Source organism: Genypterus blacodes, unplaced genomic scaffold (assembly GCF_046128005.1).
Source record: "Genypterus blacodes isolate CSIRO-AG114 ecotype Tasmania unplaced genomic scaffold, CSIRO-AGI_Gbla_v1 ptg000058l_1, whole genome shotgun sequence".
Classification (NCBI taxonomy): domain Eukaryota; kingdom Metazoa; phylum Chordata; class Actinopteri; order Ophidiiformes; family Ophidiidae; genus Genypterus; species Genypterus blacodes.
Window position 1 is genome coordinate 4,409,410 of NW_027466870.1, and position 20,497 is coordinate 4,429,906.

General features: G+C 45.9%; 4 protein-coding genes across 7 annotated transcripts in view; 1 reads left to right on the forward strand and 3 right to left on the reverse strand.

The window, feature by feature from the left end:
* Nucleotides 1-6,050, reverse strand: part of cpamd8 (C3 and PZP like alpha-2-macroglobulin domain containing 8) — a 34,220-nt gene extending 28,170 nt beyond the window's left edge. Inside the window, exons 1-12 of one of the 2 annotated variants that reach the window (XM_076153175.1) lie at nt 5,801-6,050; nt 5,247-5,408; nt 3,381-3,532; nt 2,756-2,778; nt 2,094-2,259; nt 1,863-1,915; nt 1,470-1,487; nt 1,142-1,196; nt 847-960; nt 677-761; nt 475-583; nt 32-259 (exon numbers count right to left, since the gene is read on the reverse strand). In XM_076153175.1, coding sequence (XP_076009290.1) covers nt 32-259; nt 475-583; nt 677-761; nt 847-960; nt 1,142-1,196; nt 1,470-1,487; nt 1,863-1,915; nt 2,094-2,259; nt 2,756-2,778; nt 3,381-3,532; nt 5,247-5,320 — 1,077 coding nt within the window. In that variant the 5' untranslated portion in view covers nt 5,321-5,408; nt 5,801-6,050. Of the gene's footprint in view, nt 1-31; nt 260-474; nt 584-676; nt 762-846; nt 961-1,141; nt 1,197-1,469; nt 1,488-1,862; nt 1,916-2,093; nt 2,260-2,755; nt 2,779-3,380; nt 3,533-5,246; nt 5,409-5,520 lie in introns of both variants that reach the window. The other variant, XM_076153174.1, reaches the window with a different exon arrangement.
* A 496-nt stretch (nt 6,051-6,546) lies between these two features.
* Nucleotides 6,547-9,097, reverse strand: sac3d1 (SAC3 domain containing 1). Of its 2 annotated transcripts, none has more exons than XM_076153187.1 (4): nt 9,021-9,097; nt 8,207-8,618; nt 7,732-8,014; nt 6,547-7,443 (listed from the first exon to the last, which is right to left on the reverse strand). In XM_076153187.1, the coding sequence occupies exons 1-4, from the start codon at nt 9,047-9,049 to the stop codon at nt 6,971-6,973; spliced, it is 1,197 nt and encodes a 398-aa protein (XP_076009302.1). In that variant the 5' UTR covers nt 9,050-9,097; the 3' UTR covers nt 6,547-6,970. The 2 variants fall into 2 exon arrangements, with proteins under 2 accessions (XP_076009302.1, XP_076009303.1); XM_076153188.1 differs by having other exon boundaries at nt 8,207-8,615; nt 9,021-9,095.
* Nucleotides 9,098-9,311: 214 nt separating this feature from the next.
* haus8 (HAUS augmin like complex subunit 8) lies at nt 9,312-12,214 on the reverse strand. 2 transcript variants are annotated; one of them, XM_076153286.1, is made up of 10 exons: nt 12,092-12,214; nt 11,684-11,745; nt 11,427-11,488; nt 11,103-11,217; nt 10,910-11,014; nt 10,713-10,816; nt 10,447-10,605; nt 10,118-10,259; nt 9,768-9,909; nt 9,312-9,569 (listed from the first exon to the last, which is right to left on the reverse strand). In XM_076153286.1, exons 1-10 carry the CDS (start codon nt 12,154-12,156, stop codon nt 9,443-9,445), a joined length of 1,083 nt encoding a protein of 360 aa, XP_076009401.1. In that variant the 5' UTR covers nt 12,157-12,214; the 3' UTR covers nt 9,312-9,442. The 2 variants fall into 2 exon arrangements, with proteins under 2 accessions (XP_076009401.1, XP_076009400.1); XM_076153285.1 differs by having other exon boundaries at nt 11,684-11,748; nt 12,092-12,212.
* Nucleotides 12,215-17,522: 5,308 nt separating this feature from the next.
* Nucleotides 17,523-18,818, forward strand: foxe3 (forkhead box E3). Its single transcript, XM_076153516.1, has one exon. The coding sequence runs from the start codon at nt 17,523-17,525 to the stop codon at nt 18,762-18,764; it is 1,242 nt and encodes a 413-aa protein (XP_076009631.1). The 3' UTR covers nt 18,765-18,818.
* The last annotated feature ends 1,679 nt before the right edge of the window (nt 18,819-20,497 follow it).

Sequence of the window (20,497 nt, forward strand, 5' to 3'; positions counted from 1 at the left end):
CATTGTCCCAAGCTAATAGTCGGTGTCTCACCTTCCCTTTGTAAGGCAGACCAGGCTTGAACTGTTTGCGAGTGTCTTTAGAGTACTTGATGTCGATGAGCTGTTTATGCACCGGCGTGGAATCGTCGAACGTGGTTTGCCTGCTTCCGTCTAAGCTGGCAACGGACGCCCAAATGCTCACGCTGCCTCTGAAGTGATCGGCCACATCCAGGGGCATCATGTCTTTCACACACAGGCTGAAGTTGGCAGAGCCTTTCATCTGAGGAGAGCAGAAGATCAGATCTAGTACAGCTTCATATGCAGACGCTCCGGTCACTCCAGGGTCACATTCATGTATGAACCAATGCTTACTAGCAGCTTAACAGTCTGGTGTCAGGTGTGTATGGGCCCAGAGTAACAGTTAAGAGGTGCACACACAGCAGCACAACTCTAAACATCCTGACAGACACGGAGCAGGGAGGTAAAAACACTCACGTCCATGGTTTTAATCACAGGATGGCCCATCTCGTGGCGGTAGTAACCCACTCCATTCACCGTCATGTTCACCGTCAGCTTCCCTGTCACCGGCTTCCCAAAGGTGTACCTGCACACAACGACACGGCAACACATTCAGATGTTGTGTTTTAAAAAAGCACAACAAGTCAAAGAGCAGCAGGGCGGGGTTAGGTGAGCTTACCTGGCTCTGACTGTGGCCTGTTCACATAGGTTCATGTCCCGGATGTAGGGCGGTGGATCGATCACCAACTCAAACTTGGGCATCACTGAGAGACAGGAGACAAAGAGTTACTCACAGTGCAGGTCAACCTTTATTTGGTGGAGTAATGTCAGACACGTGTGCTTCCTCACCATATTTCTGCACTTCAAAGGACTTGTTGTAGGTGTGACCCTGCATGTCCACAAAGATGAACCACTCGCCAAACACAGGCTGATCAGACAGAGGGAAACTCATGTTCACAACCCCTGTGAGAGAGACATCCGCTCATCAAATACAAGACCTGTGTGCGTCTGTAGCAGCAACACAATGACAACGTGGGAACTTTTCACCATTTCAAAAAGCCGAATGTTTGCAAGTCCTACAATCATAAAAATGGTTTGCAGGAATCTACTCCTACAAAGATAAACACAAGTAGAGGAGCCTCACCACAGCAGATAGATTTCAGTCCTTTCCACTGGACCATCCTGGAACCTCTGGGATCCTGAAAAATCAAATTGGCAGATCGGAAACCAGAGTTCAGCTTTCACATTTCAGATTAGAAGTCAATTCACAAACAGTTTTAAGGAGGAGAGGAGAGGAGAGAAGAAGAGGAGTTGTTTATCCCTGTGCTGTTCTAAAGTGAACCCTGTTATCTAGGTGAGCTGCTCTGACTTCAGCTCTGTAATCTCCCAACAGGCTGGGAACAAAAATTGCCACTGTCTCATCCCAGACGAAGCCTCGCCAACCATGGGTGGTCCGGCCGACATCCACTCACCAAAACATACGCCTCAATCTGCAACAAAAACACAAGAAGAAGAAGAAGAAGAAGTGATGTTCATGTTTCATTCCAGTGCAGCGGCCGAGTCGTTCCTTATCTAACAAACCTCCATCTGTGAAAGTGAGCGCTGCCCTTTACCAGCAGGAATCATCAATAAACCATCTGTCTGCACAGTTGCGCAGCATATTTGAGCCATTGCTAACATTCCAACAGAAATGACTCCAGCTAGGCTTCTGTAAACAGGTAACTGTACATTTCTGTGTGCTCGGGGCAGGCTAAGTCGCGAGTTCAAGCTAAACAGTACGGATGTCAAAGTATCTTAAATAAGGTTGAATGTATGGAAATGTGAATTGTGTAATCATTGCAAATAAGTGCAAATTCCCCCATTACCTTATCATTTACTGGCCTCAGGTCGGGGGTGACGGTGTAAACATTGATGAGCACTAAAGGCAGGAGAAGGAAAACAAGATTAGTGTGTAATAAAACATCTTTCCTTTGAAGACGACCATCCAGATGCATTTAAACTATATGGAACGTTTGAAATCATGTTCTTTCCATTGAGGAGTGAACATGAGTGGTTCTCTACTCTGCTTTTCTGACCAGCTGATTGAGGAGTTGCACCTTTATGTTTGGGTTTGTAGACAGGCTTGTCAGTCTGGATGAAGACGGTGGTGCCCTTGCTCTCCACTGTGACCGTGGTGTAGTTGTGGAAGATGTAGCCTCCCTCTGTGAGCTGGCGATTCCCCCAAACCTTCAAATGGGCCTGACCTCTCAGCCCCGAGGGAACCTGGTCACACACACACACACACACAAGGCAAAGACTCAGTAGGGTTTTCATGTATTTAGACGGAGCACTAAATACCAAAACACCCAGCAGAAGATGCCAAGCTCTAACCCAGCACACTACACATGACTGTACTCCAGGAGAATGAGGGTGGAGGTTACAGGCAGCAGAGGAGACGAGCAGGGGGGAAAGAATGGAGTCGTGCATGCTAGATTGATCTATTCCAGCCTTCGGGGGCGGCGGACCATACATGCACGTCAACAGCTGTTGCGTATTACGTCCCAGGCTGTTACCTTATTCCCAGCGAACGAGCGGAGACAGATGTTGCATTACAAATAATGTTAGTATTGATTTGCATGTGGCCTCAGGAATGTGCACACGGACGCGGAGCTCTCACTACCGTGCAGCTGTCACCTCCCAGCGCTGCCATGCACTTTACGCATGCACAGGGCCGCCATTAGAGCTGCAGCAAAGAAGCAACACAGACGCAAAGACTCACCTTTAGCTTGATGGTGCCTTTGTCTGAAACACAAAGAGACATTAGCAGTAGGTTAAAGTCCAGTCAACCAATCAGAGATGTTCTAAGGTGGCAATAGTTTCCAAACATGATGATGCCATTGTTATCCAAGAGTTTTAATGTTTCTAAATATGAGAGTGTGGCCTGGTTTGTTTGGGCTGTCGGATGTTCGCTCTGGTTTCGCAGCACATCCAGATGGGGCGAGACCTGAAGTCCATCCATTAATGGAGCAGTCAAACAAATCACCTCTTGTATACACAGAGAGGCAGGCGAGGAGCGGCTGTGCTGACGTCACAAAACCATCAAAGGTAACGGCCATGAGAATGCCGGCTGCTTCAGGAGCACACAATCGGGTCAGAGGTCAACCTGGCTCATGCTGTGTGTGTGTGTGTGTGTGTGTGTGTGTGTGTGTGTGGGTGTGTGTGTGTGTGTGTGTGTGTGTTCCTGCCTGCTTGGGTGATCTTAACATCCCTCTAACAAGTCACACTAGCATCTCAGCTCTTCCCCTGATCTCCACTTGCTTCTCCTACGATGGAGTTCCGTTTCTTTCTGTTCCATTTCCTTACACAACAACAACAACAAAGTAACATTTTTTTATGGTCCTCACCGAACACAGAGCCGTGGTTGTGAGCGACCGTCTGTCCCTTCACCGACAGCTGCACCTTGACGCGCGTCTCTGCCTTGGCATTGAAGATGGTGACGCTCACGCTCTCCTCCACGCCTGCTCGGAACACGGAGGGTGCAGCCACCAGGTAACCCCTGAGAGAGGAGCAAGGAGGAGGGAGGGGTGAGACACAGAGAGAGAGAGAGAGAGAGGGGTGATGGAGTTAGAGGTGATGGAAGATAAGTAAGAGATGGGAAAGTGTCAAATCAAATCAAAGATATGGCATAAAAATAGCAAGACTGCCTAGATTTTCAGTGATCATTCCTTTTCTGAAGTCAACACTCAACTCAACACTTCACTCTCTCTCTCTCTCTCTCTCTCTCTCTCACAAACACACGCACACACAGGCACATTCCACGTGGATTTGTGCCGCGAGATCAGGTTTAATTGCACCGTAACCAGGGAGACGCTACCTGTTGACCAATGAGCTTTGTGCTCTGGTGTTTTCTTTGGGTGGTCTTTCACATCTGGCAAAGAAATGACCTAAGATTCCGCGCAACTCACTGTCAGCTTGTCACTGAGATCATCAAGGAAAGGTCACTTGGTGTAGCTGCTGCTGAGATGGATTGATGTGTGGCCATGACAATGCCAATGTTTAGGGGTGCGTTGCTGTGCAAACTGAGTGAAACACCGCCCCTGTCTCTCCCCAGAACTAAACTGATGATGGGAGGAATCAGGAGTGAGCAAAGATCCTGGAGCACAGGCCCAGTTGGGTGAGTGAGTGTAAGATCAGGTGGTTGGCATTACAGCACCGCAGCTAGAGGCAACTGCAGTTCCTAAGAGAGGGGGGGCAGAGGGAAAATCCCCCTGGAAAACAAGGTTCTGGGGAAAGGGTAGATAATACGAGGCAATTGACTCTGTGCCTCTGTGCCTTTGAGCCTGGTTGATCAGGTGGTGTTGGTGGTGACGGTCACACGGCCTGATGTGCTCAAGCTCTCAGATGTTTTCTCCTCATCTGTTCAGTGCCTGAGGAGGATTTGTTTTCTCCTTTGTTAAGTCTTTAAGTCACTCATTTCAGTCACATGGCCTTTATGTTTTCACCCTCAGCAGGAACACTTCAGGCTCTTTTTCCTCAATCAAAGCTTGCGGCGATCCCAAACTTCCCTCAGCTCTCCACATGAGGCTGCACCCTCCTCCCCCCCTCTTTTGGGAGCAGAGTTTACAACTCATCACTATTAACACAACTCTGAGCCCTCCAGCAGCAGCACTGATGACAGCAGCCTGATTGATGGGAGCACAAAGTTTAACTCTTTGGTCTTCAGAGGGATACATTTGTGTGTGTGTGTGTGTGTGTGTGTGTGTGTGTGTGTGTGTGTGTGTGTGTGTGTGTGTGTGTGTGTGTTACCAAACCCAGGAATCGATCCAAATCAATCAGAAGAATCTATCTCCAGCCTCTACAAGCTCCTGTTGGATACACACACACTATAACCCCTACATTCTGTGATCGCATCTCGCTCTGAATGAAAGTCTGAGAATATGAATGAAAGGCGCAGTGACGTCACCATGTCACAAAACACTGAGTACAATTCGCGTTGAGAAAAAAGTCATGTAAAGTGATGATTACGCTTGTTGCGTACAGGGGGGAACCGCGTTATCTGCAGGGGCCACATGACACTTTGTACCCCGAGATCTCATTTTTGGGTACAATTTGAATGAAGGGACGTGATTTATAAGCGTTTTACAAATCAGCCGAAACACTCCGGTGAGATCTGCGATCGACTTCAAAGGACACACACATACGCGCGCACGCGCACACACACACACACGCATACACACGCACACACACACATTGCCACATAGGCTACTCACTGTCTTTCTTGTGCATAACTCGCGTTGAACAAAGTCCAGCAAAGAGCCAAAGCTGTCAGGGGGATCCTCCACATTTTTGGCCCGAGCAGCGGCGGAGCTCCTGCCGGACACACGGGCTCTCTCCTCCCTGAAGGCAGGGCTGGATCCGGAGCTCAATCTTAACTATTCAAACAAAACAAAACAATAAAAAGTTAAATTAAAACTTCCCAAGTCAGTGCGTCTTCAGCGTTCTCAGTCTATCCATTGAGGTTCTGGTGGTGTTACAGCTGCGCACAGTTTCATCCGGAACCGGTGATCGGTGGAGTTTGTGATCATCCCACTCCGTCAAATCCACTTCCAGGCAAAATCGTTGAGTATTTTTTTTTTGCCTCCTCTTTTTGAGTCTTTTTTAGAGCCCAAAGTACACGGACCGTCCTCTCCCATGTGCCTTCACCCGCCCCGGTTCCGTTCTCTCATATTTCACCATTACAAACAGCGAGCGTCCTCCCACTTTACTGCGCTGAAATGTCACAGGAGCCAAATGTTCACAAACGTTACAATCCGTTGCTGCTCACCGAGGCGATCGCGTCACTCTGCAGCTCATTCACTCAACACTCCTCCCGGGAAAGCGTGACTGAGCCCTGCACACACACACACATACACGCACACACACGCACCAACACACACACTCGTTACATGCACGTTTTTTTTTTTAGTTTTTGTTGTTTTACTCAAGCTATCAGATCGCGTTATCGCAGGTATTTCCCTGGTCGGACTACGGGTGGAAACGCCGTGATGCCGCCGCACTAGAGATCACACTGAGGGCAACAAAACACAAACACGAGGGAGGATTATTTTACGTGAGCTCTCGTATTTTTCTACTTGTTTGGGCGTTAAATTGGCGCAGGTCTTGGCTGCCCTCAAGTGGCAAATCAGAGAAAAGCACACACAAAGACACAGCACATGCAGTGTAAAAATACAATTAAAGCTGTATTAACTTTATAATACTAACTTATTTCACTCTACTGTTGTTACCCTCTATGTGACCCTGAATAAGAAACATAAAAAATCTAGACCTGGAGCCTCCCTTAAAGTGACAGTTCTCTTTAATTGTATTCATTAATACATACACACTTACACTACTGTTTTTGAATGTTGCAGTTATGTTAATGATCCAAAGTAAAGTCTACAGCTATATATTGCCTAAATGGAATCATGGGTTTTGATTGTGATTCAAAAATAAGACGTACTCCCTTACAGGAAAACTGGTGTAGCACACACACACGCACACAGGTTCTGACAAAAGGAGAATTTGTGGTGATAACAAAACAATGTTTATTGAAACTAGTATATATTTAAAGGAACAAATTGAACAATGTTGCAGTGAAGTTTTCCAGACGATTCAATCAAACGCAACACAAACACTGAATGGCACTGAAATATCAACAAAACTGTATCAATATAAAACAAATTCACATTTTAAAATGTATTCAAGTACAAGTGTGTGAGTCCATGTAGGAGTGAGTGTGTGAAAGAGCATATTTAGCACCGAGGTGTGACGTTCCCTGACCTGAGGCAGTCCTGGTCTGACATATTACATCTGAAACTATCCACTTAGAAAATAGAGCTTTAGTGTCCTGGATCAAGAAATACAGCAAAACAATCTCTGCCAACTTTCACCTCTGACCTCCCTGTAAGCAAAAGCATCACATTTTTGTTCATATATAATTAACCCTTTATTAGATTCAAAGGCAGCCGTGAATGATGCTCCTGACAGTGAGGTCTCTCTGCTTCTCTACCACGATGTCATGATACAGTGCACAGCGGAGTTTCCCTTTACCTTGTTCGGACTCTGTGAAAGCGGCCTTGGAGAACACCACCTGGTTGTCCCGGTTGATCTCCAGTCCATGAGCCTGGCAGAGTTGGACGGTGAGCGGCGTGTCTAAGGCCAGCAGCTGAGCCAGTCTGTGCAGGGGGAAGCGACAGTTGCGGCTGCTGTGTCCGTGGCTGTAGACTAACAGCAGATCTCTGCGACACCTCAGCAAGTGTCTGTGGAGGGCACAACACTGCAGGAAGTTTAACTTATGGACCAGTCGGAGCAGACGGACAGGATTACGCTCAGAGAAGGCTCGATTGATGGACAGAGCGAGTCTGATGGCTGGAGACTTACGGAGCCTCTCTGGGAGCTCCATGGTGTGCTGCAACGCTCGAGCTGAACCTGCAACACAGAACATCAGCACACATGAAGTCTCCCCCCTCTGCGAAGGGTGGTAATGTAATGTAAGTCGCTTTGGATAAAAGCGTCTGCCAAATGATCGTAATGTAATGTAATGTAAAAGTCATTAGAGATGAACTAGGTCAAAAACAACAACGCCAATAACCACAGGACAGACACAGAAAGCACTGGACTGAATGATCATATTTGCAGATTTATAGATGTTGCTTCCTTCAAATACACCAAGGCAGGAATTCTCTCAACTGTATAAGTAAAAGGACAGTAACTGACCCAAGTTATACAGCAGACCAAGGGCCTGGAACTCTGCCTGATTGGAATGTGGTCCTGATCCAGTTGTGTAGCAGTCGAGCAGCCAGCTCAGGTACTCCTGCAGGTGTGTGTCATTGATTCGTGGGTCGTAGAGACGCAGGGGCTCATCACACAGACGATAAGAGGCGTATATGAGGAAGCGTACAGTGCGCTCTAAAATGGCCACACATTCAGACCCAGACACCCTCTGGATGATCATGTCCTGCTTCACAGCACGAAGCCGGTCGAAGACAAAGCTGTAAACCTGGGGGACCAATCAACAGAGACAGAATCATTACCAGAGAACATTTCAGTCCTTATCCATTCAATCTAATGTCAGCTGCAGCATCAGGCACATTTACAAGTTCCAAACATGACAAAAGCTTACTACTACTCATTACTAGCTCACACCATTACTGCGTTCAATTCAAACTAAGTGCCTGGGGTCAGTACTCACCTCAGTCCAGGGGTGCAGATCAGGGGAGGCAGCGATGTCATCAATGAGGTAACACACAGTTTTCAGTAGGACGGTGGGCGGGCGGAGGTCTGCAGGGCGGGTGGAGTCTTTCCCTGCCGCCGGTCTGGAGTACTCCTTCACGGCCCTGGAGGGGTCAGCCCGGGGTCGCCGCTCTCTCCCCGTGCCTGCCATCATCTCGAAGTGGTGCAGGCGGTTCTGTGCTTCCCGCTGCTGCAGCTCATGAGCGGGGCACATGGACTGGCAGGCTCCCCGGGGCGTCCTCTCATGTCCCAGCTCCCGTTTCTCCTCCTCTTCTGTCTGCTGCACCCTCCCGTCTCCTTGACACCTCCTTTGTCCGCGATTCGTTGGCCTCCATTCTTTCGGTGCTTCTCTCCTCTGTGAGTGAGAGCTGCTGAGGGGGAAATAAATGTATTTCATTCAAAGTGTACAAGAATAGATGAACACTTCGAGCATACATGTTAATATTCTGATATGGCCGAACTCATCGTCATCACATGATTACTTTTCATAAAACGTCATCAATGTGCTGAGTTATGAATTAATAAGGAAACTAATTGAGGCAAAAACACTGTTTATGTTGTATATTCGGTGTAGTAACAGGAGTTTGGTTCCAGCAGAGCTAACTCCTAGCTGTTTTGCTAACGACCGCGCTGCTCGTTTTGTCGCCGCCATGTTTGTTTGTTCTAGCTGACAGGCGCGCGCGTTATGTTAACGAACAAATAAAGCTCAGCTCGTGTTTTAGTTTAAATGTTTAAATATATTAAATTAAAAATAAAATCACAGAGGTACTCACGTTCGACGCTGTGCTCTCCGGTTGCTCATTGGTCCATGAGGAAGCGTCGACACTTTCCAGCGTCGTCCAATGACGGTCTGCCGTTATTGTTTTGATGTGTCGTCACATCCGGAAACGTAAATAAGTTAAAGTAATCATTAAAACCGTTCGTATATTTTTAGAGATGATTATAATGCACAGCAGAAGTTAAATATGACCATAATAAATAATTCTTATGGTTACATGGCCTTGGGACAACAATGTGTCCCGCCATTACAACAGAAAAAGACAATACAACCCGTTTATAGTCAGATTTATTTGTTGCTTAAGTTCCAAATATAAAACAGTGCAGCTCCGAAAGACATAAAAACAAACGAAAAATATGAAATACATGAAGTCAAAATGAAAGTGCATGAACTGTCTCCCAGGCTGTGCGGCATCCGTCACTGTTTGGGGCAGTAGAGCTCATGGCCTCTGGTGGCGCCCAGCTGCTCTTCTTCTGCTCCCTGCTGGACAAGAATGGTATGGCGGCAGACCAATGACGACAAATCCCTCAGCCCTGAAAACGCCCTATGAGAAAAAACACAAATAACAATGTTACATGTATCAAAACAGATCTATTTGTCCTTATTGTGAAAATATAAGCAAAATTAAAATATATATAATTTTTCTCCCAATGCAGCGTTGTCACCTCTCCGTCTGCAGGTTTTGTTTAGTCCCTAAGAAAAGTACTATATGTAAATCAAAGTCAGGTATGGATTTTGGAACCTTAATAGCTGTTGACTGATGTCCTGTGAAGCAGTTTTCATGTTCCTGAGGCACTCCAAAGAGGTGCTGTTTTCCTGATGATCACCCTGAGTGCACTCCAGCAGTAATGTCTCACTCTCCTTCAGGCAGGCCTCAGCTTTATCTAGACGAGGAGATGGCAGCAGTCATTTATTATTCTGTTTGACAAAATACAACATGGACCATTTGGTGTTTTTCCCCTCTATAAAGCATCAGGAGAGCACATACATTAGGCGACATAATGGAATAAACAGCATTGAAACCACATTTTACATCTGTTATTCTGTGCTTCAGTATTTTGATTTCCACTGTGTAAAGATGTTTATACCAACCCAGAAATTCCCCTCTGTCGCCTTCGATGTACACATTCTTGACAGGCAGCTCGTGTCGGGTGATGTCGACTGCTGTGCCGAAAGTCTTGTATTCTTTCGTGAAATTCTTGGCAGCTTCTGCCACCGGAGTCAAGGCAGAAATCTGACAGAAAATAACATCAGTCACACGAGAAACAAGTAGATGAAAGTAGTTGAAAGTAGAAAGTGTGTACATACAAAATGCTTTACATCAAAATGCAACAGAACACACATTAGCTATTGAGACCTCAATGGGATGAGGAGGATTTTACTGACTATTAGTGACCCAAAGTATAAAGGAGTTCACTGACCTGTATATCCAGCAGCTCATTAATAATTTTCTCCTTCTCCATGAGGACGTACTGACGCATTTTCCCATGGAATTCATTGTGCAGAGCCTCTTCTTCCTCCATCTCCTGCATTAACCTCGTCTCTGCTTCAGCTTTGAGCTTGGCAGTATTGCTCTCCATCTTCAGTCAGACATCACAAAGAGACAGAACCAGACTGTGTAAGGCTATGATGAGATAACGATGGATGAAATAATGAGCAGCTACTTTACCCGTAATCTCTAACTCACCTTAGCAGTGAGGTAGGCTAAGAGGAACGTTTGCATCTCTATGATTCTCTTGTCCACCTCTGGGTTTCTCTCAGGTTCTGCTGCATTTTCTACCACAGTCTTCTCTGTGATAAATACAAGAATAAAACAGTCAAACATAGATTCACAACCTTTATTGAAAACCAATCTCAACATTTCCGCGGTTTAAGTCTGTTTACCTTTAATGACTGAAATGTCAAAGTTTGGGCGGAAGCATTGTCCGTCTGAGAAAGTGGACTGCAGAACACTTTTCCCCAGAAACGAAGGCTCGCCGGACGCCAGAGCTTTAAGGTAATCGAGAAGGTGAGGGGGGAATCAATGAATGAGATCAAATCATTCAGGACGGATGTATCATTATCAGTGAGCACATACATGATGGGGCCACTGATCGTCTTGGTGGGGTGCACAGCTTTGGTCTGACAGAGCTGGGCTTAGGTGAACTCGGCCTTGGAGGCACGGAGACGGACTCGTTGGTCAGCGAGTTACTCTGTTAATGTCGCAATAAGATACAAAAATACTCTGTTAAGGGTAACACGTGTGCTATAAGATACAAATGTGAACACTGACATCACATGAGGCACCAGAAAGCAGAGATACATTCTGCAGTCACATATTTATCTGCTCTCAATACTATCAGATAATAACTAGTTAATGGTGCCTATGCTGAATGAAAAGACAAACAACAAACAAACAGACCTTTGATAGAGAACTCTTCTCAGCAGACTGCATGTACCGAGACTTCACGATCGTCCCACTTGCTAAAGTTGAACAACAATAATGAAAACGCTTATGGTTTACTCAAGAGTACATTTATTGTTATTATTCAGGTTATAAGCGGAAGGAAGTAGTTTAGAGTACGGTATACCTAGTATAAGCAGTTGAATAAATAAGCCATAAATAAATGTAAATAAATACTAAACAAGCTATATGTCTCCATCAGAAAGCTTACTTACTTTTGACTTGTTTCTTTCCTGGTGCGCCGCTGTTGGTTTTTCCTCCATTATTCGCACTTTTACTGCTGAAAGTGACGCAGTTTAAACGGTCATACTAAACATTAGCTGCGTACAACTGAGCTAGCGAGCTAACTTAGCCAGGTTGTGTTTTGTAGAAAATAACAGTCGACTACAGTTCAAGGAAAATGAGGAAGTTTGTAATCCATTGTAATTTTCAACACTTATGAGCAAATGCGTCCGTCACAAATTGTAAAAAAGTGTAGTTAAATGTAAACAAGTTAGCTACACACAAAGTTGCGCAGGAGCCGTCAGCTTGTTTTTGAACGAACGTTTCCTCAATCATGCAGGACACGAACCTGTTTAATATGAAATCCTCATATAGAAGATAAATAAACTAAACAAACCGACCTTTTAGAGTCTGCAGCAGCATTTTTAACTCCGCTCGGCACTGTTGATGTTCTCCTGGACGCCATATTTCGAAGCTTGCCGCCTGTGCGTCACGTTGTAAAACCGCCACAAGAAACAAGAGGTGCGGTCTAATGGTTCCGGGCCTCCATGTCTTCTTTGGTTTATTCTAGAAGTTCTCCAAAAAACGTTAACACTGTATGATGCCACCTGCTGGTCGTTACAAAAACGGTTAATGTATTTATGACGGCAGTGCTACAAAATTAATTGTTTTGGATAAAATAACGGAACTTATGTCCTGAAATAATTACATTTGTGCATTTCTTCTACTCGTCATTTTTCTGAGGACTAAACCTCTGATGATTTTATGTTATTTTGATATTCATGACTTTGTAGTCTTCAGATAAATATAGTAAAAAAAACAGTGTCTAAAATATAATGAAGTGGCAGTAGAAAGGAGTGAGCCATTCTCAAGCAAATTACCTCAAAACGGTAGGTCCAAGTAGCTTAAGTGTACTTAGTCACTTCCCACATCTGTCTATGTAGGCAAACTATAGAGCTACACGTTGGAAAGCTGGAACGCCCACACAAAGACAGTAGGGAAAAACAAACTTAGGCTTTTATTCCATGCTATAAGACAATGGAGATCATAGCCACTCACGTTTCTAAGCAAGTGTTCTTACCACAAGATTTAAAGAACACAATGGGTGTTGATCCCACTCGTCTGGGCAGCTCCTGGACAACAGGAAGGACAATAGGACCAGTGAGGGTGTGGTTGGACTGGGTGGTGAGGGATGAAGACACAGAGAGAGAGAGAGAGAGAAAGAGACCATGTTGACTGGTGTGTATTATCGCTAATGTCCAGACTTTGAAACACGTTCACCTTTCTCTTCTAATGAAATTTCACAGTAAAGGTTCAGTACAAAAAGACAAATCTGGGTCTGTGTGTATGTGGTGTGTGTTTGCCTGTGACATCCATGTGTGAGTGTGTGTCGGCCTTATCGTTCCTCTCCCTTCTCTCTCTCAGTGTAATAAAACCCTGAGGTTGTCTGCCACTGTGTGCCTGTATGCTGCCCCATCCGTCTCTCACCACCAAGCAATGCCAGCACCAATAGGTTCTGTTGATGGAGGCGACATCAGCCGGGTGCGCTGTCTGGGAATAATCAATTCTGATTAAATAATGTGATTTGCTTGTTGGTAACGTTGCCTTTCTTTGCTGTGGAGCGAAGGACGAGATCCAGTCTGAAAGTAGTAGAAGTGTGAGAAGTGCATGTTGAAAGACGGCACAATGAGCCGACACAGGGCCGCTGAATGAAAGCCCTTGTCTCCATTTGTGCTCACCCCTCTCTCACTCTCTCTTACCCTCTCTCTCTCTCTCTCTCTCCCTCTCTCCGAAACTCTGACGTCTAAGGAAGGATTCACCTGTGTCACTGTGACCTCACTGATACTCTGCCTGCTTTACTGACGCCGGCGGCCCCAGTTCCACATCGGAGAAGGGCGGCCTCCTAACACATGTACCAGCACACGTGATTACACACATTCCCACACACACACACAGACACACACACATAACCCAGCCATCCTGCTCACACGGCCGCTCCTCTTCCCTTTGCGGGAAAAGCTGTTACTCATCACCACGCTGTCTGCTGGTCTCGTCCACATAGGCCTCTAGGAATGCCACAAACACACACAGCGCCTTATAAAGCCAACATCATTCAGTTTTGGAGACTAAATAAACCCAGATATAAAGCTAAATATAGCACTCTCTATTTTCTGTGTATCAATTTATTCATAAGCTAATTAATGTTGACTTGAGCTTTCCAGAGCAGACGGGTGTGTGGATCTCAGTGGGCTACAGTATCAAGCTTCTCTTTAGAGTATTAGGTTGGTGTTGGTGTTTGCTTCTTAGCTTCACACACCCTGGACTCTGCTGGTCATTCATTGTTGTTTTAAAGTACAAAATTGGGGCACAGAAGTCACAAATCGGAAGTAATCAAAGGTGAATCTGACAGTCATCTACATTGTTATGATGGCCGCAGAGTTTGTCCCTCAGTCTGGCCTTTCTCCACCTCGTCTTGTTTGTCACTAGCTGCCTAATTGTTTAATTGCCGTGCTTATCTTGGCAGGATGTGACCTCGGTGTTGGCGTTCAGCAGACCGTTCTTGGAACATCCCCGACTGTAGCGCTGGAGGCCGGGGGGATTTCCTAGGTGTGCTGGAGGTGAGCAGAGGGGGCAGAAGGGCGATGATCCAGGTCATTAAGGTCAAAGGTTTATGATCCTTAACAAATGAGCAATTGCAGGAGAAATGGTGTCTTGTTTTGTAAGCTACTAACTCTTCTTTTTTCTTCCTATATTAGGTTATACAGATGCTAGATTAGGCTTTTATTCATGTCACAGATGTATATAGTGGTTGTGTAAAGGCAGCATGATTTGAATGGCTACACACCCCAATCCAAATGTGTGTGAGTACCCGTCTCTGTCTGGACATATCTGTACGTTTGCATTATGGGAACGGGAGATGAGCACAGTACAGCAAGCGTGGTGTGTGTGTGTGTGTGTGTGTGTGTGTGTGTGTGTGTGTGTGTGTGTGTGTGTGTGTGTGTGTGTGTGTGTGAGAACCATGCGCGGTGCTTTAGCGGGGCAGCGTAGCGTGCAGTGCAGGAGCGAGCAGAGGCGGGCCGGGCCAGCAGAGCCCCAGCACTCTGGTAATCCCCACGTTTTCAGGAGCCCTGGCCCGTACTTGATGAGCTTGAGCAAGAAAAAGGTTGCTCTCTCTCTCTCCAATGCTTCTCTCTATCTTTCCCTGTCTACCTCTCTTTCTCTCGCTGTCTCTCACTCTTTTATTCCCCTCTTTTTCTCATGGACCCCCTCCCTCCTCTCTGTCCCCTGGAGCCACTTTGCGAATGAATGAATTCCAAGTGTTTGCTCAGCAACTCTGTGGCCCGGCCCCCCTGGATTTCTCATGATTTCATCAGAAAGAGAAAGAACAAATATTACGACACACATTTAGTAGTAAACCTGGTCGGAGTAAACATCACAGGGATGCATTGTTCACTCCAGCTGCTGCCTGCCTCAATAACCAGAGACAACTCATCCTGTTTTATCAGAGGAAGTTCACTTGACACAGAAAAGGCTGCACAACCCAAACCATTAACCATAACACCTAACCGTAGAAAAGCCTTTAGTTTGGAGGAATGCAGGCTGGTAAAAGTTCTTCCAGTGTGGTGACAGCAGCTGCCTGTGTCCCTGCTCTGCACACACACCTGCCAAATCAGGTGTGTGTGCCTGTATCATTCATTACAATAAAATACATTACGTTTCCCCAACTACGAGTCAAAGCTTTATACACAACCGACACCAATTGTCCTAATGAATTAAGGGCAAATAAAACTACTGTACTGTAAACGTAAACAGAAATATATTCCTATACATAGAACTGACTGGGTTTCTTGTCTATGTATACATATGCAGGTGTATTTAAAGTTTGCTTATATCACTCATGGTTGCATGCACTACTTCACATACACACTACATACTAGTCCATGCTGTGTGTGTGTGTGTGTGTGTGTGCGCGTTTTGTCACAACAATAACTCATACTGTACCTACTTACTGTAATATAACAATTTTGTTGAATATAAAGTATTGGCTTCATTTCTTGCTTTGAGTCAAACGCTGATATTCAGCAAAAACTGTTGAAATCCTGCATTTCCATGTTTGTATGTAAACATTGCTGCAGAGCTGGACTGTATAGGGCACAGTGAGGCAGGGAGGTACAGAGCGGCTGTAGCGGGGTGGCTTTGGGGAGGAGAGGAGAGGAGGGGGGGATTAGCAGGAGGCCGCAGGGCCCTGAGGCAGAGGACCCGTTTCCTGGCCTGAGCCCCTGTTTGTCCTGCCTGACCTGGCAGCTCTGGGGGCAGATCCTGCTTGGATACGGCCGTGCTCCCACGCCTGTCTGAAGCTGTTAGCCACCGGCTGTGAGCAGCTAGTTGGGCTTAGTGCTGTCTGAGTTGTCTGAGCTGTGGCTGGACAGAGAAGGGGGGGGGAGTTATCTGTGGGAGGGGGGGCGGGGGTGGTGTTTTGTGTTGACAGGGTTTACAGATTATAACGGTGGCAAGGGACCAGACACCTCATAGAACAGAAGACAGATGACTTATGACCAGTTTGATTCCATTTCTTTGATTCTTTCCCATCTTTCCCTGTCTCCCTCTCTCCTCCTCTTCCCATTTCTCTACACACAGTTATCATGTTACATATGACACGCTGACGAGCAGCACTGGCGTCTCATCTTGACCACATGTGCTCCCTCTGGCTCTGTCCCTGTGTATCTCACCTCACCTCCACTCTCTGTTTGCCTAAACAATCGATTAGCGAGCACGATCATATCTTTGTGTTTAAAGGGGGTTGCCTTAACACCAGCTGTGTGAAGAACCATGTTTTCACTTCACAATCCATAAGACAACACCTCTCCTCTCTGCCAAGGGGAATGTTTGATTACCATTCTCCAAAAATGAAAATGAAATGAAGGGATATTTACTTTTCTTCCCTCGTAGCTTTCTTAGCTCAATTGCTTGTTTTCAGTGGCCTGTTATTATTTGCAATTGGCGGATTTGACGGCCGGGTTTTGTAGCAGCACGGAGAAGCTCTGTGAGTGTTGTTACTGCCCTGGATATACACACTGCAGTGTGGGAGAGAGAGAGAGAGAGAGAGAGAGAGAGAGAGAGAGAGAGAGAGAGAGAGACAGACAGACAGACAGACAGACAGACAGACAGACAGACAGAGAGAGAGAGAAAGAGAGAGAGAGAGAGAGAGAGAGAAAGAGAGCGAGAGAGAGAGAGAGAGAGAGAGAGAGAGAGAGAGAGAGAGAGAGAGAGAGAGAGAGAGAGAGAGAGAGAGAGAGAGCTTTTCAACATTTTGGCATGAAAGAGAACATTGCTCATAGACTCCATATATCCACCAAATGACCAAATGTGCACCTTTCTAAACTAAAGCAAAGCTACAATCAGTGAGACCATCATTTAGGACTGTGAGACTGTTTTTATGAACTGGCATAGCTGAGTGATTTCTAGAATACAGTAAAGTAAATAGTGTGTTGTTAAAATGTAATTGGATAATATGTAAAACTATTTAAGTTGTTGTGAGTGTGTAACTGAGATGAGAGAGGCTGTTGTGTCCTTCTTTCATCGTCAACCCCAGGTCAGTGACGTCACTGCTGCCCTGCCTTATAAAGCTGTCAACGCCTTTTCCTCACCTGGACACACACACATACACTCTCTCTCTCTATCTCTCTCTCTCACATACACACACACACGTCCCTAAATACCACCAGGGCAGGGCAGGGAGCTATTTTCGGCCCGATCAGAGGCTCGATCAGTGCCTTTCAGTCTCCTCAGCTCATTATTTCCCTACAAAGTGACGAGTCAAACTTTTCTTTTATGAATCTGGCAAATTACTCCTATTTCTCTGGCATGTGTAACATGACCGCGGAGACGCAGCACTCGCCTGCAGAGGCAACAAGTCCCCTCGTCCTGTCTCCTAATGTGAGCCTGGACTCGCCGCTGCCTCCCCCGCCGCCTCTGATGCTCCAGGCCCGGGCTAAAGACAACGTCCCGATCAAGTCCGAGCCCCGGGGGAGCAGCCCGAGCACGGAGGATGGAGCCGCTCTGAGCCAGACTGAGGAGCACCTGCCCACCGGGAGCCGCCGGAGGAAGAGGCCCGTCCAGAGGGGGAAGCCTCCCTACAGCTACATCGCCCTCATCGCCATGGCCATCGCCAACTCCCCCGAGAGGAAGCTCACCCTGGGGGGAATCTATAAATTCATCATGGAGCGCTTTCCTTTCTACAGGGAGAACTCGAAGAAATGGCAAAACTCCATCCGCCACAACCTCACACTCAACGACTGTTTTGTAAAGATCCCGCGGGAGCCCGGCAGGCCTGGGAAGGGCAACTACTGGACCCTGGACCCCGCGGCCGAGGACATGTTTGACAACGGGAGCTTTCTGAGGAGGAGGAAGAGGTTCAAGCGCACAGACGTCAGCACCTACCCGGGGTACATGCAGAGCTCCAGCGCCTTCACCCCGACCCCGATGGGGAGGCCCTCCTACCCCAACACCCTGTACCCCGGGATCGGCTCCGGGTACGGGTCTCAGCTGACAGCCACATCCCCTCATCCGGCCATGCTGCATCACTACCAGACCCCCGCCGGGGTCGGGCAAGGACAGCCTCGCATGTTCAGCATCGACAACATCATCAGCCAGCAGGCGGTGATGCAGGGCGGCCCGGTGGGGGCAGAGCTGCAGGACCTGTGCGCCATGACCACCGGCTGCTCCGTCACCAACACCGACCCGTCTGCGTGTTTCCAGGCCCAGAGCATCAACCCGTCTGCGAACATGTTGAGTCGGAACAGCGGGAGTCTCCCCTCCAACCTGACCGCGGGGTACTCGTACTCCGCCTCGGCCTCTCCTCCGAACCTGCCCAACATGAGCCAGTCCGGGTTTTCCCCCGGGAGCTCTCAGGTGTACTGCACGGGGAACAGGCTCCCCCTGCCGCCGCTGCGCCCCGGCTCCTGCGCCGAGCACACGGAGCAGCTGCTCGGCCTCTCCGCGCCCATGAACTCCTACAACAACTCCTACATGAGACAGGCCAACTTCGCGTCAGGACTAGAGCGCTACATGTGAGCACATCTGCAACCAGAATAATGATAAGAATAAGAATACACATAAATGAATATCACAGAGGATGTCAACACCATATTTATGATGACTATTAAAAATAGGCCCATATCATAAAATGGTTATTTTAATGCATAAATAATGCCACAGAATCCTCCATAAACATTCCTATTAAAAGGTATGAAGCCATTACATCATTTTCACACATTCCAAAGTTGTCATGTATATTTTTTTTCCATGTATTTTGTTTGATTGTGTCACATCTCGATATCATGTATGCGTCTATTCCCTTAGGATGTGTGTGTTGTATCATTGAAGTCTGTGTGTATGTGATGTAAATACTTGCTTGGTGTCAGATTTTTTTGTTTATTTTATTTTGAGAGTCGTGTATGTTGCTAACAAATATGCTAAAATAAATTCGTTTTGAAAACTACATTTGGTCTGCACAAGTCTATTGGTTTTTATTTTAGAGTCTTTAAAAAAACCTTCAATAAGTTAAACAAATAATAAACATAAATTATAATAGTGACTGCATTGGTGTATTAGTTTGATATAAGGCCTAATCATAGTTAAGTAAGCAAAATAAAAAATAGAAGATATTTATCTGTTCTGTCTGTTGTTAGGACTACACAGAAAAAAATTGAAAAGAAATATCAACACTTACTTTAATACAATGTTAAAAGGACACTAGACTTTATCTCAACCCGCACAGCTTTAATGTGTAAACACATTTCCACCCCTACTGACTAACTAAAGGGTGTAGGTGACTGACTGTAAGTTCATAAACAGTTTAGACTTTAGGGGATGAGAGAAGTTCCACCCATATGTTACATTCACTGATAAATTCATCTAAACTGAATGTTGCCTAACTTCCATTTTTAACCAGGACCAAAGTCTGTGGGAAAAATAACAATAATGTCATCTAAAACAAATAGTTTACACTATGACAATAGATTTTCCAAATTGGTGAACATATGAAACGGACTTTAACCTCCATATTATTACAGCAACAGTGCCGGTTCATGTTACCAAACTAAACAGTTTACACAGAGAAATGATTTATTATATTCTAGGTCAATTTCCTATGCGTTAGAATGTGAAATTAACTTTTATAGCGTCAAGTTTGGTCAGATAGTTTGTGGTATTGTACCTTGTGAGTAAACCTTTTCCAAATACAGTTCAAAACCTCAGAGGAAATATCCTGCCTATGACGTTTTTAGATGTAAACAGAGTCAATGAAGTCATACTGAAAAACACAACCAAATGAAAAATATCAACACTTTTGAACTCCCATTCTGAAAGGCCTCAATGTAGTGAGTGACCTCTTTTATTTAGTTTTTGTGGTAAACTCCAGGTTATGGATTTTTCTCCAGTTTGCTGTGTCAGCAATTATAATAGACGACATCAGCAGCAAATGCAAATACTGTTATTCAATATGAACTCTACATTACAGGCTTATTGTAATTTGTATCCCTCCAGTCATTTAGCTTTACCAGTTGTTTTTGTGACAAGAAAAAGTAGGAGGACGGTCCCGAGTTTGAATCAAGCTGCCTTTCTTTTTAGTTCTATCGTTCTCCTATAGTTGGACCTTCCACAGTCAAAACCATGCAAGTTGGATGAGGTGGAAATGCAAACTAAAGGGGCGCTACATATAAGATGACTGTAGTGAATGGATGGATGGCTGAAAGAGTTTTTGTTGTTACTTTTAAACACCTAACATGGCCAAACACACAAAGGTC

Bases quoted from the DNA above. Each gene is read 5' to 3' on its own strand.
- sac3d1 (XM_076153187.1), bottom strand. From the start codon at position 9,049: ATGAGCAACCGGAGAGCACAGCGTCGAAC. The intron at 8,619-9,020 runs GTGAGTACCTCT...TTTCCCCCTCAG, and splicing joins CGGAGAGCACAGCGTCGAAC to CAGCTCTCACTCACAGAGGA. The intron at 8,015-8,206 runs GTGAGTACTGAC...TTGGTCCCCCAG, and splicing joins ATCTGCACCCCTGGACTGAG to GTTTACAGCTTTGTCTTCGA.
- haus8 (XM_076153285.1), bottom strand. From the start codon at position 12,156: ATGGCGTCCAGGAGAACATCAACAGTGCCGAGCGGAGTTAAAAATGCT. The intron at 10,817-10,909 runs GTAAACAGACTT...TATTTATCACAG, and splicing joins TGACATTTCAGTCATTAAAG to AGAAGACTGTGGTAGAAAAT. The intron at 10,606-10,712 runs GTGAGTTAGAGA...GTCTGACTGAAG, and splicing joins TAGCCTACCTCACTGCTAAG to ATGGAGAGCAATACTGCCAA.
- foxe3 (XM_076153516.1), top strand. From the start codon at position 17,523: ATGAATCTGGCAAATTACTCCTATTTCTCTGGCATGTGTAACATGACC.